Source organism: Numenius arquata, chromosome 9, assembly GCF_964106895.1.
Source record: "Numenius arquata chromosome 9, bNumArq3.hap1.1, whole genome shotgun sequence".
Taxonomy (NCBI): domain Eukaryota; kingdom Metazoa; phylum Chordata; class Aves; order Charadriiformes; family Scolopacidae; genus Numenius; species Numenius arquata.
In genome coordinates, this window is record NC_133584.1 from 58340238 (window position 1) to 58356345 (window position 16108).

A 16108-nucleotide genomic window follows, 5' to 3' on the forward strand; every position below is an offset into this window, starting at 1 on the left:
TCTAGGCAAAAATCTATATGGAAATAAGGAGATAATGGGAATAAAGAGGAAACTGCAGCAAGTTCCTGGGAAAATGAGCGTCATTGATGTCCTGACTCCAGCTCCTCAGCATCACACGCTGTGACCACACGGCTGATGGCACCAAGGGCTTCTGAGGAACATCATACCAAGGGCAGGGCAAAAATTGGGTCCTTTTGCCCATGTTTTATGTCAGCAAAACCTCACAGGCAACATGGAAAACTACAAAAGCAAACGGTAAAGAGCAGAGTGAAAAAATCCCGTGTGAGTCAGAGGGAGGTGAGGTGGGTTTCATTATTTTTCATTACCTTTTCATTATTATTATTATTTTAATCACCAAAGCATAAATAAAAACATAGTGAAGGGCTTTACTCTTTGCTGGTTAAAAATTATATGTAAAGGCCTATATGTCCAAGGACATTTGGACCAAGAATCCAACCAAGGCCTGGTTGGATGGGGCTTTGGGCAACCTGGTCCAGTGGGATCTTCAAGGTTCCTTCCAACTCAAACCATTCTATGATTCCGTGATTCTGTGACCTTTGCACACAGTGTATTGGAGCATAAATACACTTAAACACAGCAACAACATCTCCAATTTTACTGCAGAGATACTGGAGTATACAGTCAAGTCTATTAATTATTATTTTTCTGATTTTTTTTTTTGGTCGCCTCACTAGGAAGCCTTCTAAACCAAAAATCAATCTTTAAAATGTGAACGTCACCAAAAAAAAATGATTGGATATAAACGGCAGCGGGGCAAAAAAAAGGTATACTCACTGATTTTCTAGAGAAAATATATAACAAACATAGGAGATTCCACTCAAATATGAGAAGAAACTTCTTCACGGTGAGAGTGCCAGAGCCCTGGAACAGGCTGCCCAGGGAGGTTGTGGAGTCCCCTTCTCTGGAGATTTTCAAGACCCGCCTGGATGCAGTCCTGAGTAACATGCCCTGACAAGCTCTGGGCAATCCTGCTTCAGCAGGGGAGTTGGACTAGATGATCTTTATGGTCCCTTCCAACTCTAAAAAATTCAGTGAAACTTCACAGAAAGTAGAATGCAAATACTAAAGCCCATGTAAAAATATGTGAACGAGGCACAAAGCTTGTAAAAACCCCAACAGAGAGAGGGGGTTTCCCAGCTACCAAGGGATGCAGAGGTGCTCTCAGGTGGCTGGAGAGCTTGGACCAGCCTTGCCCAGGCGCCATAGACAAAGCTGGGAAGAAATGAGGATGAATCATCTGGCTTTTATTCCATCCTGTTTAGCACCTCCTTGTGCCCTGACGTAAAGTCTGAACTTCTACAAGGCATCTAAAGCTGCCTGAAAGTCTGGAGAAGCCAGAAAGTAGCATTGCATCCCTCTGACCTTTGGGGACCAGCCTTTCTGCTCCATCCGTGGACCGTTCCTGCTAACGAGGCCCCAGGGTTCCCCTTTTCAACGTCAGAAATAAGTCCCAGGTGATTCCCTTCCCAGCTTTTGAGAAGCTTTGATTTCCCACGCTGGGCTGCTGGCTTTTAGCAGACTTTTGCTCCCTGGTTAGGGTTGTTATTATTTTCGGTCCCAGGCCAAACGGTCTGTCCATTTCTGAGGGTGGTGGGGAATATATTTTATCCCTACCTTCTGCCAGAAAGAGGTGAAAAAGGCAAAATATGGATGGTCTCTCTCATTGACGAGAATCTTTAGCATCATTGCGGTTTAGAACAGGACTTGAAACTGGCTCTTTGGATGATTTTTCTGTGCTGTTCACACTTCTTCTGAAAATCAGCCAAAATGGGGGGGGGGAAGTCAGTAACACGGTAAAAACTTGCTAGACTTCCAGCTGAAAACTTCAAAGGACGCTGGCAGGATGGAGGTGGGACAGGCAGGGGATGGAGACAGGATGGAGGTGGGATGCAAGAGAGAAGCAGGCAGGATGGAGACAGGACAGTGGTGGGATGCAAGCAGGGTGGAGGCAGGTTGGAGGAGGGAAGCAGGTGGGATGGAGGCAGGATGGAGAAAGGAAGCAGGTGGGATGCAGGTGGGATTGAGGAGGGATGGAGGTGGGATGGAGGCAGGATGGAAAAGGGAGGCAGGCAAGCTGGAGAAGGGAATCAAGAGGGATGCAGGTGGGATGGAGGCAGGATGGAGAAGGCGTGCAGGTGAGGATGGAGGCGGGATGGAGGAGGGAATCAAGAGGGATGAGAGAAGGGAAGCGGGCAGGCTGGAGGAGGGAATCCAGAGGGATACAGGTAGAATGCAGGTAGGATGGAGGCAGGGTGCAGAAGGGAAGCAGGCAGGCTGGGGGAAAGGAGAATCCAGAGGGACGGGGAGGGAAGCAGGCAGGCTGGAGGCATGCTGGAGAAGGGAATGCAGACAGATATAGGTAGGATGGAGGTGGGATGGAGGCAGGATGGAAGAGGGAAGCAGACTGGCTGAAGGAGGGAACCAAGAGGGATGGAGAAGGGATGGAGGCAGGATGAAGGAGGGAAGCAGGGGGCTGGAGGAGGGAATCCAGAGGGACAGGGAGGGAAGCGGGTGGGCTGGAGGCACGCTGGAGAAGGGAATCCGGATGGATACAGGTAGGATGTAGGTGGGATGGAGGCAGGATGGAAGAGGGAAGTAGGCAGACTGAAGGAGGGAAGCAAGAGGGATGGAGAGGGGATGGAGGCAGGATGAAGGCGGGCTGGAGCAGGGAATCCAGAGGGACGGGGAGGGAAGCGGGCGGGCTGGAGGCGGGCCGGGGGCGGGCAGCCGGCAGGATGCAGTCACGCCGGGGGCGGGCCGGGGCCGGGATGACTCAGCCGCCGGGCGCTGCCCCTTCCGCGGCCGCCGGGGGATCGCGGGGACTGCGCGGGGCCGTGCGGGGCGGTGAGTCCCGGCGGGGGCGGGGGGGGGGGGGGGGCTGGACCGGGACCGGGCATAAGGAGCGCAGCGGAGCGGGGAGGGGGGGATGCGGGCGCTGCAGCGGGGACAGGTAAGGGGAAGGGGATGCTGCGCTGCATCGCCCGGCGTGGGGCAGGGGGGGGACGCGGGTGGGGTGGAGGGGAGGTAACGATGGGGCACCCCCCTTCCGCTGCCTCCGTGGGGAGCAGTGGGGCCGGCGGGGACGCCCCCCTACCACCACCACCTCCACCACCTTGGGGCAGAGTCAGCGTCTCCCCGACGTTTCCCAGCTGCGTTTTTTGGGGTGTTTTTGGCCGTGGTGGGTCCGGGAGGGATGCTTCTGGCGAGGTTTGTGGGAGGAGAAACACCATTAACCCTTAGTGCGCCTCCAAACCAGCAAACCTTCCGGTAAGTGGCAGAGGAGGGGAGAGGAAACCTTGTTTTCATCATGAAGATGGGGGAAAAAAAAAAATAACAAAAAACCCAAACCAAAAAAAAAAACAAACCAGAAAAAAAAACCCCAACAACCCCATCTCTCGTCAGCTGACTCTAAGGAGGTCCGTTTGGCACCGGCTGAAGTGCTTCTGGGAACATCCCGTGATGCACGGCCAAGTGTGGGCCTGGCACCGTGACCACGGCGTGGAGATGGAGCCGGATAAAAGCTGCCTCGCATCGTTCTGGCGTGCAAGATACCGGTGGTCCATATATCTCGCGCTCTAAAGGCTGGGCTGCGGGGCGTGATACGGCAAAGATCGCTCCCTTCTTGTATTTTTTTTTTTTGTTTGTTTTTTTGGTTTGGTTTGGTTTTCTGGTTTTTTTTCCCCCCTCCAGGTTGCAAAAGTTGAGGGTGAGGGCAAGGCATTTCCGAAGCGCAGGGTGCCCGCCGCCGCAGCGGGCTGAGGTCTTGTGCAAGACTCTGGTTTGCAGGTTGGTCTGTAAAAAGAAGAAAAAACATTTAGGAAAAAAAAAAAAAGTAAAAAAAAATCAGTGCAGCTCCATTGGGGAGGAATCTTGCGCTTTCTGTGAATGCAAGATGTAGGGGCGAGCAGTGCAGCTTGGCTCAAAGTCTATTTATTTTACTTGTGCTAATGGTTTGGCTTTCCTGGAAAAGTAATGGGTGTGGGGAAGAGTGGCTTGTGTTTAATTTTGTATTTTTTTTTTTTTTCTAAAGGAGAAAAAAAAAAAAATAATAATCAAGCTTTGCTAATGCAGTAATGGCCGTAATGAAGTCACCAGGCCATGATTTTGGGGCACCCAAGCTAACCTGGCGGCGCGTCGAGCTGAGCTGGATTGCTTTGTTTATACACTGGCTTTATTGTGGCTTGGAGTCACGCACCAGCACTGGCAGCCGGAACAAAGGGCAAAGCTGGGCTTGGGCAAAGGGCAGATTTCTGCAGGAGGACACATGATTTGGGCTTTGCTGAGTACTTCTCACCCGGGAGGGGTGGGGGGCGTCCTAGCTGTAAGGGTGGGACAGCTTTTTAACTTCCTCAAACCCTTGGAAGAGGGTGTGTGGGTGCCTCTGTCTGTGCCTGGAGGGGTTTGGCCCAGACAGTGGAGGAGCTGAGAGGTGCTCCAGGGCTGGGACTTATCTCCTGGCCTGACCCGCCTGAGATGAGTCATGTGAGTTGGGTTTGGAATAGCCTGTTTTGGGGGTTTTATTGACTCCGCAGTTAAATGGGACTCGTGGGCTTCGATTTCTGGGTGATGTGGAGAAGACCTTCATGGTAGGGATTTGCTGTTGTGGGCATTGTGCATCCCCATCCCCTGCTGGGAGGAGGTTGTGGGACGCTGCTGATCCCTGGCATGATGCGGTCCAAGCAGTCAGAACCCTGTCCCTGGGGAAAGCCGGCAGGGAACCGCCTCTAGCTCCAAGACCTCCTGATGAGGAGGGATGGAGGAGGCACCTGGGTGATGTCCCCTCCTCCTCCTTGGCTCCCTGCCTGCGGCGCAGTCCTCTGCAGGTGGGTGGTGCAGCACCAGCCGCAGCCATCTCCCTTCGGGTGCTCTTCTCCCTCGCTCGCTGCAGCTGCTCCGAGCAGCATCTCGGAGAGCCTTCGGCCTCAGAGCTTCCTCCTCGCTGCCTGGGAGCCGGGGCTCAGAGGGCCCAAATTTCCTCTTTTTTAAGCAACCAGCTGGCTGAATTGTGAGAGTCCTGCCCGGGGTCAGGTGTGCTGGTGGGTAGCAGCTTTCTGGAGTTCTTTCTTGCTCATCCTTCAAGAAATTGAGCGAAATTGAGTAGGAGGTGCCCCCCCCCCATGGCAGGGGGGTTGGAACTGGATGATCTTTAAGGTCCCTTCCAACTCTAACCATTCTATGGTTGTGTGAAACTGCATTACCAGATACTTTGGATTCCAAAGCAGGGGGCAGGGGACTTGTCTGCAGCCCAAGAGAAGGTGGAGCAGCTCTTGGCTGGGGGGGGGAGGCCTCTTTGAAAGCCCCAAACACCCTCCTGCCGTCTGGAGAGCTTGCCAGGGTGAAGCTGCTGTGTCTTAAGAAGTCCAAGAGCTGAGCTTTGCTTCTCTTTTCAAGCTAATCAGCTGTGGTGGGATGTGACCTGTGAAGACAGCCTTTGCCAGGGTTGTCCTGAAGCTGTGGGGCACCTCCAGAGACCGGGAGCGGGGGGTGGATGCAAAAGGAAGGGATCTCCTGGGGTTAATGGAGAAATTCCTCTGGCTTGTTCACCCCGCAGAAAGAAGAGCATATTATCTGTCAGTTTGGTTTTGGTGGTGCTGTTTTGGTGGTGCTTCAGAACAACGGTGGGGTTTTGGGGGGAGGGAGGGGTGTGCGGGGGAGATAGGGGTGGTGGGGGAAGCAAGGGGTGCGATAATGCTGCCGCGGGAAGCCTCCCACTGCTGGTATCTGGGGGGAGGAAAGGGGGTGATGGTGGAAACCAGCAGCTTTTTCTCGCCTGCTGTGTGGCCACCGGGGTCGGCATGTGACTTGCTGGGGGTGGAAATTCGTCCTGCCGGTCCCGTGCCTGCGCTCGCTCTCTCTCTCTCTATATAGATCTGCCGTGCACAGGGCGCTTGCTAAAGCCCAGGAGCCGAGGGTGGGGGGGTCGGTTAGGGAGGAAGAGATCACATGAGATTGAGGATTTCCCCTTCCTTCTTCACCTTCTCCATCTTGTGATACTCTCTGCCATCCAGCTGAGAATATCAGCTCTTCCCCCCCCCACCACCCCCAGACTTCACGCCCGTAGGAGACTTCATAGAATGGTTTGGGTGGGAAGGGACCTTTAAAGGGCATCTAGTCCAGCCCCCACCCTGCCATGAGCAGGGATACCTTCAACTAGATCAGGTTGCTCAGAGCCCCGTCCAACCTGACCTGGAACGTTTCCAGGGATGGGGCGGCCACAATTTCCCTGAGCAGCCTGTCCCAGGGTCTCACCACTCTCGTTGTAAAGAATTTCTTCCCAATATCTAACCTAAATCTCCCCTCTTTCAGTTTAAAACCCTTCCCCTTCGTCCTAGGGCTCCCCTGCCTGATCAAGAGTCCCTCCCCGTCTCTCCCGGAGCTCCCTTGAGGGGCTGGAAGGGGCTCAAAGGTCTTCCCGCAGCCTTCTCTTCTCCAGGCTGAGCATCCCAAACTCCCCCGTGGCCCGTGGGGAGGCTCCGTGCCCGTGGGAGACGTGGCAAGAAGCTTCTTTGCCGGCTCCCGGCGATTTGGGTTACGTCGGGCGATGCCGGGCTGGCTGGGGCGGATGCAGTTGCAGCGGAGCTCAGAACACCGGCGTGTGTTCGGGAGGGGAAACCGCCTGGTATATCTTTCTTTTTTTCTTTTTTTTTTTTTTTTTTTGGTTTATTCTCGGGTTGCCTGGAGCTCGCCTGCAGCTGGCAGGGTCTGGTAAGCGGAGGATGTGAGGTCTCCCGTGTCCGTCCCTTGCGAGCGGCCGTGTCGACGTGGGAGGCTTTGCGGGGCGGGTTTCAGCGCGTCAGCAAAGTCACGGGCATCCTGCCGAAAACAAAAGTGTATCGGGTGGCTTCTGGCCTCGAAACCGCCTCCTTTCTGCGCTACGGAAAATATAAAGCTGACTGCAGGAAGTACAGAGGGTTTGAGTTTGTGATTTGGGTTTTTTTTGAAAAAAAAAAAAAAAAAAAAATTCATTAGAAAAGGTTCTTCAGCTCAGGCCTATCATCTGTAGGCTTCATAGAACGGTTTGGGTTGGAAGGGACTTTAAAGACCATATAGTTCCAACCCCCTTGGCCGGGACACCTCCCACCACAGAATCACAGAATGATACGGGGTTAGAAGGGACCTCTGGAGATCATCATCAAGTCCAACCCCCTGCCAGAGCAGGTCCACCCGGAGCAGGTTGCACAGGAACGTGTCCAGGTAGGGTTTGAATGTCTCCAGAGAAGGAGACTCCACCACCTCTCTGGGCAGCCCCTTCCAGGGCTCTGCCACCCTCAAAGCGAAGAAGTTCCTCCTCGTGTTTAGGTGGAACTTCTTATATTCAAGTTTGTGCCCTTTTCCTTTTGTCCTATCCCTGGGCACCACTGAAAAAAGACCGGCCCACCAGACCAGGTTGCTCAAAGCCCCGTCCGACTTGACCTTCCTATGGCCATGTGGAAGGGGCACGAGGCAGAAAAACCACACCAGCCTCAGAGACATATATTTGTTTTGCTGGGTGTAACCTCCTTCCTGCTGCATGAGCAAGGGAGCCCGGCGGGGGCCACCAGCAATGCCAGCGGGTACCTTGTCTACGGGAAACCTCTAAGCGAGCAAATACGCCTAAAGCCCCTTCAAAAAGGTGAGATTCGGGGGTGGGAGGACACACGTGCAGCTGGAACTCAACTGGCTTTGGGGCTGAGCATCCTGCTGGAAGCAGGGAGGGTGGGAAGAGAAAAAGAAAAGCCCCCTTCATGCGGTTATCTGCAGCCGCCTGGGCTTGTCGCTGGCAGAAAGTAGGACACTCCTGCTGGGTTTTCTTTCTCTGGAAAGGCTAAACTTGGCTGCGAGTGGGTGGAGGCAGCCTGCATGGAAATGCCTCTGTGTGTGTCTCCCCATCTCCTGCCCGGCAAGCTCTGCTGCTGCTGGTGAGAGCTGCGTGTCCGGATCTTTTGCCCAGAAGGGTTTAAAACCCAGGCTTGCAAAGGTGATTACACGTTCAGCTGGTTGAGATGAGTCGGAATTAAAGCCTAAATATCTCCGCTGTTGGGGCTGCCGTGGAGTATCCGAGGTCTTGGGTTGCTCACCAGGCTTGGTGGTCATTGGGGTGGATGTGGGGTTGGTGGAAGGGGAGCTGAGAGGTCTTGGAGGAGGAGGAGGATGAGGGGGCCTTGGTGGGCTTGCGGAGGATGAGGGGGCCTTGGTGGGCTTGCGGAGGATGAGCAGCTCGTGGCCTGTCTGAGTCAGGCGTGGGGACGCGGAGCAAGCGGTGGCTGCTGGCGTTGGGGGTTAAATTGGAGTTGGGCAATTTAATGTGAATTAGGTTGAAGGAGGCAGGAGAGCAGAGAAACCAGAAGCCCTGGAGCATCTCTGGGCTGGTTGTTGCTTGTGCTCCCAGGTGGGAGGCTATGGTCCCCTCTTGCTGTGCTTCTGGATTTCCCCTGTCTTTCCGTTCCCCAAATTGGGGCTTCCGTGGTGCCCTGCGCCAAGGGACGTGGTTTCACACCCTCCCTCGTGAAAAGCCCCAGTGGGAGGGCAGCACCGGCAGCTCTGGTGCGTGTGGACCACCCTCTGCGTGGGCAGGGTCTCACCACCCCAAGGCTGTGACCCCAGTCAGTGTCCCCAGGGCAATGGGCTGGCCAAAAATGAGGCTGTAAAGTCCAAAAATGGGATTTGGAGTGATGCCTTCAAAAGGAAGAGCACTGCACCAGGGCCGGGACTAGCAAGTCCCCAGGGCTGCAGTTTGCCGTGGAGGTGGGGTGTCACTTATTCCTTCTCCTAGTCCTTATTCTCTGTTTTTGTGGAAGTAAATACAGCTCTTAATACCCTCCAAATCCCTTGGATCTGCTTCAAAAGGTATTTTCCTGCTGCTACTAATCCCACAGTGGTCAACAAACAGGGTTGCCTTGTCTGGTTTCTCCTGAGCTGCAGGAGGGAGGTTATTAGTCCTCTCCTGTGTCTCTCCTGACCTTTGGGGTAAATTGGGATTTGGAAGGACTTCGTGCAGCCACCTGTTTTATCCTCCCACATGTTGCTGCGACGGTCCTTCTGCCAAGCTCTCGCTCGCGATCCAAGCCCATCTTGGGAAGGTTTCCAATGATGCCCAAATCTGGCTGCAGGTGGAGTGTCCCGTTCTCTTGCCAAGATGTGGACTTCCGTGGCCATCCTGTGTGTCCTGGTGGCCTTCACCAATGCTCGCAGCATTCCTTACTACCCTCCTCTCTCCACCGACTTGGTCAACCACATAAACAAGCTCAACACCACCTGGAAGGTGAGTACTGGGTTGGTTTTGGGGGTTTTTTTTTTGGGGTGCATTGCTCCACAGTCTCTTTGTGGGACTCAATAGCTAAGCTTTGGGAGTGTCACCACGGTGGTTGCATCAAACCAGCCTTGGTCCCAGTTGTCTTCTCCAGTGAGTTGATGCTGTCAGGCATCAGCTTCTCCTCTTTGGAGCAGAGCACTGATGAATTTGTAGAGTAGGAGCGATGCTATGAGGAGGAAAACCGTAGGAGGCTGGAAACAAGCAGCAGGTGTCAAGCTGTACTGGTGACCTCCTTGGCCAGGCCGCTGTGGCCGAAGCCTAGAGCTGGACCGTAGCTTACTGGTCACGATACACTGATCCTGGAAGGGGCTGTGTTCTGTGTCTATAGGTAGCTTGGCTCTCGGCCCTTGGGTTTTGTAGCAAGTGTTAGACACTGGTTGGGTTTGAGGGAGATCTGGAGCACCAGCCTGGTCCCAGCGATGCACTTGGTGGCTGTGAAGGGACAAGTCCCATTTCTCTGTGTCTCTTCCCAGGCAGGACACAACTTCCACAACACTGACATGAGCTACGTGAAGAAGCTGTGTGGTACCTTCCTGGGTGGGCCCAAGCTCCCCGAGAGGTGAGTGCTGGGAGGACAAGATGAGGGCCCAGTAGAAGCTTGTGTGGACGCTCCTGGTGTGTCTGGAGTGGGTGAGGGTCTCCCAGCAGGCTGTGAGCAGGGTTCCCCTGGGTGCAGCTTGGTGGACATCTTGCATGGACTTAAGCACAGAAGCATGAGGGGTGGGGAACATCCATCCTCTGTCCTGCCAGATGCTTGTCCAATTGCGTTAACTTGTACTCCTCGAAACTCAAAACACTGGAGGAGCTGCTGACCTGGTCTGAGGACTTCAGAAGTATTTATTCTCCTTCAGTAAGCAAACAGCAAGAGCACTCGTCCTCCAGGTCATCTTCAGAGGAGGCTGGAGAGTCCTGTGCACCCAGCCCTGTCACGCTGGTGTTTCTATAACAGGACTTTCCCTCTTCTCACTTGCAGGGTGGATTTTGCTGCAGACATGGAGCTGCCCGATAACTTTGACGCGCGCACGCAGTGGCCTAACTGTCCTACCATCAATGAGATAAGAGACCAGGGCTCTTGTGGCTCTTGCTGGGTAAGAGCATGGGCGGCTTAAGGTCGTGTCGATACAGTTTGCTGGACAAAATAACATGCTGTTGAGTTTGCTACTGAGCTGCATAAATGGGGGGACATGGGGGATCCTGCAGCGTCCGAGCTTCTCGATGGGCTTCTCCCAACCAGGCTCATGCTTGCTGCGCTCTTTGCCAGAAGGTTTCTCTCCCATGGCCAGCTCTAATGGTCTTCCCTTGGGATTTTTTTGGGACTGCCCACAGGCTTTTGGTGCCGTAGAAGCCATTTCAGACAGGATCTGCGTTCACACCAACGCCAAGGTGAGCGTGGAGGTCTCAGCGGAGGACCTGCTGTCGTGCTGCGGCTTCGAGTGTGGCATGGGGTGAGCTGCTCTTGGTTCTTGTGCACTTAAAAGGTGGGTGGGGGGAGCAGGGGCACAACCTGAAGATGCTGGTCGTTTCGACCCTGTCTTCCTACTCTCCCTGATGAGCAGGAAGCCCCACCAGTGGTTTGTGCTGTAGATGCTGTAGTTTAGTGGGAATGTAAAGGTGACTGCATGGACTGGAAGTCCCTCAGGGCCACATCCTGCCTCCAGCAGGATGATGATGGATGGTGGAGGGAGGGCAAGCACATAGTGATGCTTTCCCGTACAGAGTTGGCAGCTGCCGAAGCCAAAGGAAGAATCTTTTAGTAGCCCCAAAGCCTTGGTTTTCAGGCACGAGCCTTTTGCCTGTGGCTTTTGCAGTTGTTGAGAGCAAGGTGGGGAGCTGGGTTTCCAAGTTGTGTGGCTTCTGCTGCTCCTGGTGGCAGAGGCTGACCAGGGACCTGGTAAGGAGGCAGGATTTGGGATTTGGAGGCATGGATGCTCTTAGCTCCTCTTTGCCCCAAGGCTTTGGTGTCTCGAGGTCTAGAAATCCTGGGGAAGGCAGAGACAGACTTAAAAAGGTTCAATGTGCTGAAAGCTTCCCTGCAGCCATCCCAAGCTGGCTCCATTTCCCTTGTCTCCCCGCAAAAGGGGATGGCTCTGAGCAGGCTGGAGCTGGAACTGCTGCCTCTTTCTCCAGGTGCAATGGTGGTTACCCCTCTGGAGCGTGGAGGTACTGGACAGAGAGAGGCCTCGTGTCTGGAGGTCTCTACGATTCCCATGTGGGTAAGTCCTGGGAGATACCCTTGTGAAAGCAAAGAGGGAGCATCTCTGCTCGGTTACAGGTTCATGTCCTTCAGGGTCCTTCTGCATCCTTGTGGCTGCTCCCTCCTTCAGGTCTAGGCTCAAACGCCTCTCTTATCCCAGCTGGCTGCTTCTGTCCCCATGGCCCCTTCTGGTCACCCCTTTGGGACGAGGGTCCCCCAGCAGCACCTAGTGGCAGGAGACCCATCCAGGAAGGGAACACAGTAGCCAGACTTAACAACCCCGCAAAGTTCTTGCTTCCATCACAGCAATAGATCAGGCTGTGAATTTTTTGTTGTTGCTGGTTTTTGGACCAGTTCAATAGACTTTGGATGAGGGCAGGAGTCTTCCTGACATATTTCCCCCCGAAAAGGTCCTGAAAACCTCTGCCTTCTCCTAGCACGGCCATGAGTTGGTTCGTGTTTCCATCTTGTCCATCACCTTGTCAAGATGGAGGTGGTTGGAAGCAGGTCCAGAGGGGAAACCCGTTGCTGATACAGGGATTGCTCATCTGGCAATGCCAGACCTACTCTTGCTCCCGCCCCACTCATCTGTGGGGTTTCTGGGTCAGAAAGGTCTTACCCTTTCTTGGGGTCTTCTCCAGCATGGCTGCTGGTGACAGGGGTGCTTGGGGACAGCCAGTTTATGCCACCTCTGTCCTCGACAGGCTGCCGTCCCTACTCCATCCCACCCTGTGAGCACCATGTCAACGGTTCCCGGCCACCGTGCACTGGGGAGGGAGGTGAAACCCCCAGGTGCAGCCGTCACTGCGAACCCGGCTACTCGCCCTCCTACAAGGAGGACAAGCACTACGGTAAGGGAGGTCGATGCCCAACAGCTCAAGAGCTGCTCCTAGTGGTAGCTTGGTGTGGGGTCAGCAGGGTTGGATCTCTTCCTAAGCTGTTTTATGGTGGTTATTTTCTGTGCCTTCAGGATGGTGGGTGGTCCTGGAGCAAACCTAAGCCTGGCAGATGTTCAGGTTGTATTTGTTGAGACTCAGCTGAGGTGGGTCCTTGTGGTGCACGTCCCTGGGTTGAAGAGCATGGTGCTGAGCCCTGTGGAAGTCTGGTGTCAAAGCCACCTCCGTCCTACTCCTTGGCGGTAGCCATCACTATACCTGTAGGAGAGCCTGGCTGCTGCTGCAAGATTTCTTTAGCTTGGAGTAATTTGGGTTGGTTTGGAAATGAAGATGTGCAAGGGGAAAACTTCCCACTGAAGCTGTCTAGGATAGGTCTTTGGGTACAGAATAGAACTCAGGTTAAGTCTTTCCCTGCAGAAAAGGGGTGGTTGGAGCCCATTTTCCCTGCCTCGGTGTGTCACTGCCTCTGGAGCATCTGAGTTTGAATGTAACCTTTAAGTGGCCAGGGTTGCCTTGCACTTGCAGGGCCATGTCCAGCCATCCCAAGACCTGTGTGGCCTGACAGTGCTGTACTAACTGTGGGACTTGTTTCCTCCATAGGCATCACATCCTACGGTGTCCCTCACAGTGAGAAGGAAATCATGGCTGAGATCTACAAGAATGGCCCTGTGGAAGGAGCCTTTATTGTCTATGAGGACTTCCTGATGTACAAGTCTGGTGAGCGTCAGCACTGAGGCTGTGGGGAGCCCTGTTCCCTACATCATCTGTAGGGTCTATCTTCTGTGGCCCTAGTCCCTCTACTCAAGTCTGAATCATAGAATTGTCCAGGTTGGAAGGGACCTTTCAGATCATGGAGTCCAACCATCAATGTAACATTTGACAAAAACCACCACTAACCCATGTCCCTCAGCACCACGTCTGCCTGGCTTTTAAATACCTCCAGGAATGGTGACTGCACCACTTCCCTGGGCAGCCTCTTCCAAGGCTTGACAACCCTTTCTGTGAAGAAATTCTTCCTAATATCCATCCTAAACCTCCCCTGGCACAACTTGAGGCCATTTCCTCTTGTCCCATCGCTTCTTCCTTGGAAGAAGAGACTGACCCCCACCTCTCTACACCCTCCTTTCAGGGAGCTGTAGAGAGCAGTAAGGTCTCCCCTCAGGAGATCTCAAGTTCACACTTGAGTACCTGGTGTTGCAAGAACATGGGCAGATACCATCTCCTGTATCCATTGGTTTATAGCAAGGGGAATAGGTTCTTGGCACTGGCTCAGGGAGGAGGCCCCCATGGGGAGCCCCCAGAATCACAGCTGAGAACAGCAGCCAGGATTTCACTTAAAATCCTGGCAGGTGGCTCTCCTGGTATGGACCCTCTGTTCTGAACAGTTTGGGATATGCCACTACTGGGATCGTTGCCGAGTGCCTCTGGGTGTCCTGCGTGCTGAGGTGATGCTGAGCATGAGCCATTCTTCCAGACTCTACACTGAGCTTCAGGTTTCCATTTCACCAAAAAAAGAGAAACTTTCTCAGTTGGTCTCTGGGCTTTGATATCGAATGTCCCACAAGCTGGCGGCGGTCTGGGGTGGGAGGAGACGTGTCGCCTGTTGACCTGTTGGCTTGTTGCCTTGCAGGTGTCTACCAGCACGTGTCTGGCGAGCAGGTTGGAGGCCACGCCATCCGGATCCTGGGCTGGGGGGTGGAAAACGGCACTCCCTACTGGTTGGCCGCCAACTCCTGGAACACCGACTGGGGGGACAACGGTGAGGCCACCCCTGGGATGCTGCCTGCGGGTTGAGGGAGGGGGCTGCCGGAGGGAACCCCTTCCCCTTTATTTCTTGGCACGATGGGGAGGTTGACTTTTGCTCTTGGTGTGTTTCCAGGCTTCTTCAAAATCCTCAGAGGAGAGGACCACTGTGGCATTGAGTCTGAGATCGTGGCGGGCATCCCCAGGCCGGAGCAGTACTGGAAGAGGGTGTAACCCTCTTCATCAAACAACACATAATCCCGAGTCCCCCGATGCTTTTAACCGATAGCGGGTTGGGTGCAGAGCCCCCCCCCCCCCTCTAAGAGACTATAGTTGAGGTTACTTTATTAAAGCTTTTTATCTTTTTTTTTTTATTATTATTATTTTTATTTTTTGTTTTTTAATGGTATGGTGGAGCTGGAGGTGGAACTGCTGTCTGCAAGCCCTCTGCTCCCGGTGGGTCACAGCCATGGGGGCATTCCCTGATCAAAGGACTGCTGGGGGGCTCGCTGGCCTCTTGCGCCATGGTATTTGGGTAGCCCGGACCCCTTCCAGCCCAGTCTCTTACTGGGAGGGTAGAAAGCAGTAGCTTTGTGCTGGAATGAGGAACTTGCTGGGGCAGCAGAGGCGGACCCTGCTGGGAAGCCGTGGCCAGGCGTGATTTGTGCACCCCTGGTGGGGCTGGTCTGGCTGTTCGCACCCGAAACAGGCAGGGTTTGTTAGTGTGTGCCTTCAATTGGTTAAACTTAGACCTGTTAATGATGAAATACTGATGAACTTGATGTGGGGCTGGCTCTGGCCGGAGCTGCGTTAAGGTCCCTCCTGCCTGCAAAAAGTCCTTTGTGCATCGCTTGCTCCGCTCCATCCCTTCGGCTGCTGTTTTAAACCACTTGTTCCTCGGCTTTTTTTTTTATTTGTTTTTGGGTTTTGGTGTTGGTTTTTTTTTCTGCTGTAGTCTGGGGTTATTGATCTTAGGGGAAGGGCCTGGCCGGAGCTCCATGAGCTTTTGATCAAATGTCCTGCAAGCATCTAGGAGCACGTTGGGAAGAGCAAACCACCGGCGGCTGGGCAGCTTGGTGTCCATGATGGGTCATGTCTTGGCCAGGGTCCTGTGTCCAAAGCTGGTGTGATGCTGAGCAGAGACCAGGGATGTTCCTTGGGGCTGCTGCTTCCCGGGAACCCATGCAGATGCTAGGAGGTATCTTGCTAACTTGCACAGAACTGAAATTTTTGGGGTGTTTTTTTGAGCAACAGGCATTAAGGAAGAAGAAAAACCTTATTTTTGTTACTGGGGGGAGGTGTAATAGCTGTGTAGGAGGAATCATGTGATTTGCCAACACTAATATAGTGAAAGAGCTTTTTTTTTTTTTCTTTTTCTTTTTTTTTTTTTTCAAATTTTAAAGCACAAAGTAGATTGCTGAGCAGAGGCTACAGGCCTGAAATGCGTGAAGCAGGCTCTCCCTTGCACTGTACAATAGCCCCTTACCTCTGCTCACTGGGATACCGGTGGGACAGAGCTGTGGTGTGTATGATTGGAACATCTGTGCCAATAAACGATTTCTCCGGTGTCTCGTCTCCTGGCCCTTGGTTGCTTCTGCTTGACTTCCAACCGCCTCAGACTATTCTCCTGTTGCTCTGTGCATCGTGGAAGGTGGGGTGAGACCCTTCTGTGGAAGTGTGGTCAGTCCTAGCCCTCTCCTCTGGCCACACTGGTGACAGCATGCCTTGTGCTGACTCCTGAGGAGCCTACTCCTGGTGATGGGGAAGGTGCTCCAGTGCAGAACGGAGTGCAGCCAGGGCTGTCCTCAGCATCCCTTCAAGCTGGCAGGGAGGAGGATGCACCAAGGCACTGGAGAGATGCCTGCAGCCCAGGGCTGAGCCACCACTCCTGCTCCCTGCAGAGCAAGATCCATCAAAAGCCAATTTACTGACCTTTAGCTGTCCCTTACCCTGGTTAAAATT

General features: G+C 53.8%; 1 protein-coding gene across 1 annotated transcript; it reads left to right on the plus strand.

Moving 5' to 3' along the window:
- The first annotated feature begins 2756 nt into the window (after window positions 1-2756).
- CTSB (cathepsin B) lies at window positions 2757-15727 on the plus strand. Its single transcript, XM_074152919.1, has 10 exons — window positions 2757-2865; window positions 9111-9262; window positions 9787-9872; window positions 10287-10401; window positions 10640-10758; window positions 11441-11526; window positions 12212-12358; window positions 13004-13120; window positions 14034-14162; window positions 14283-15727. The coding sequence occupies exons 1-10, from the start codon at window positions 2757-2759 to the stop codon at window positions 14378-14380; spliced, it is 1158 nt and encodes a 385-aa protein (XP_074009020.1). The 3' UTR covers window positions 14381-15727.
- Window positions 15728-16108: the final 381 nt, after the last annotated feature.

What these genes read in the sequence shown, in the direction of transcription:
- CTSB (XM_074152919.1), top strand. Translation starts at nt 2,757, where the DNA reads ATGCAGTCACGCCGGGGGCGGGCCGGGGCCGGGATGACTCAGCCGCCG. An exon ending in CTTCCTGATGTACAAGTCTG is followed by an intron (nt 13,121 to 14,033) that starts GTGAGCGTCAGC and finishes GTTGCCTTGCAG; the next exon opens with GTGTCTACCAGCACGTGTCT. An exon ending in CACCGACTGGGGGGACAACG is followed by an intron (nt 14,163 to 14,282) that starts GTGAGGCCACCC and finishes GTGTGTTTCCAG; the next exon opens with GCTTCTTCAAAATCCTCAGA.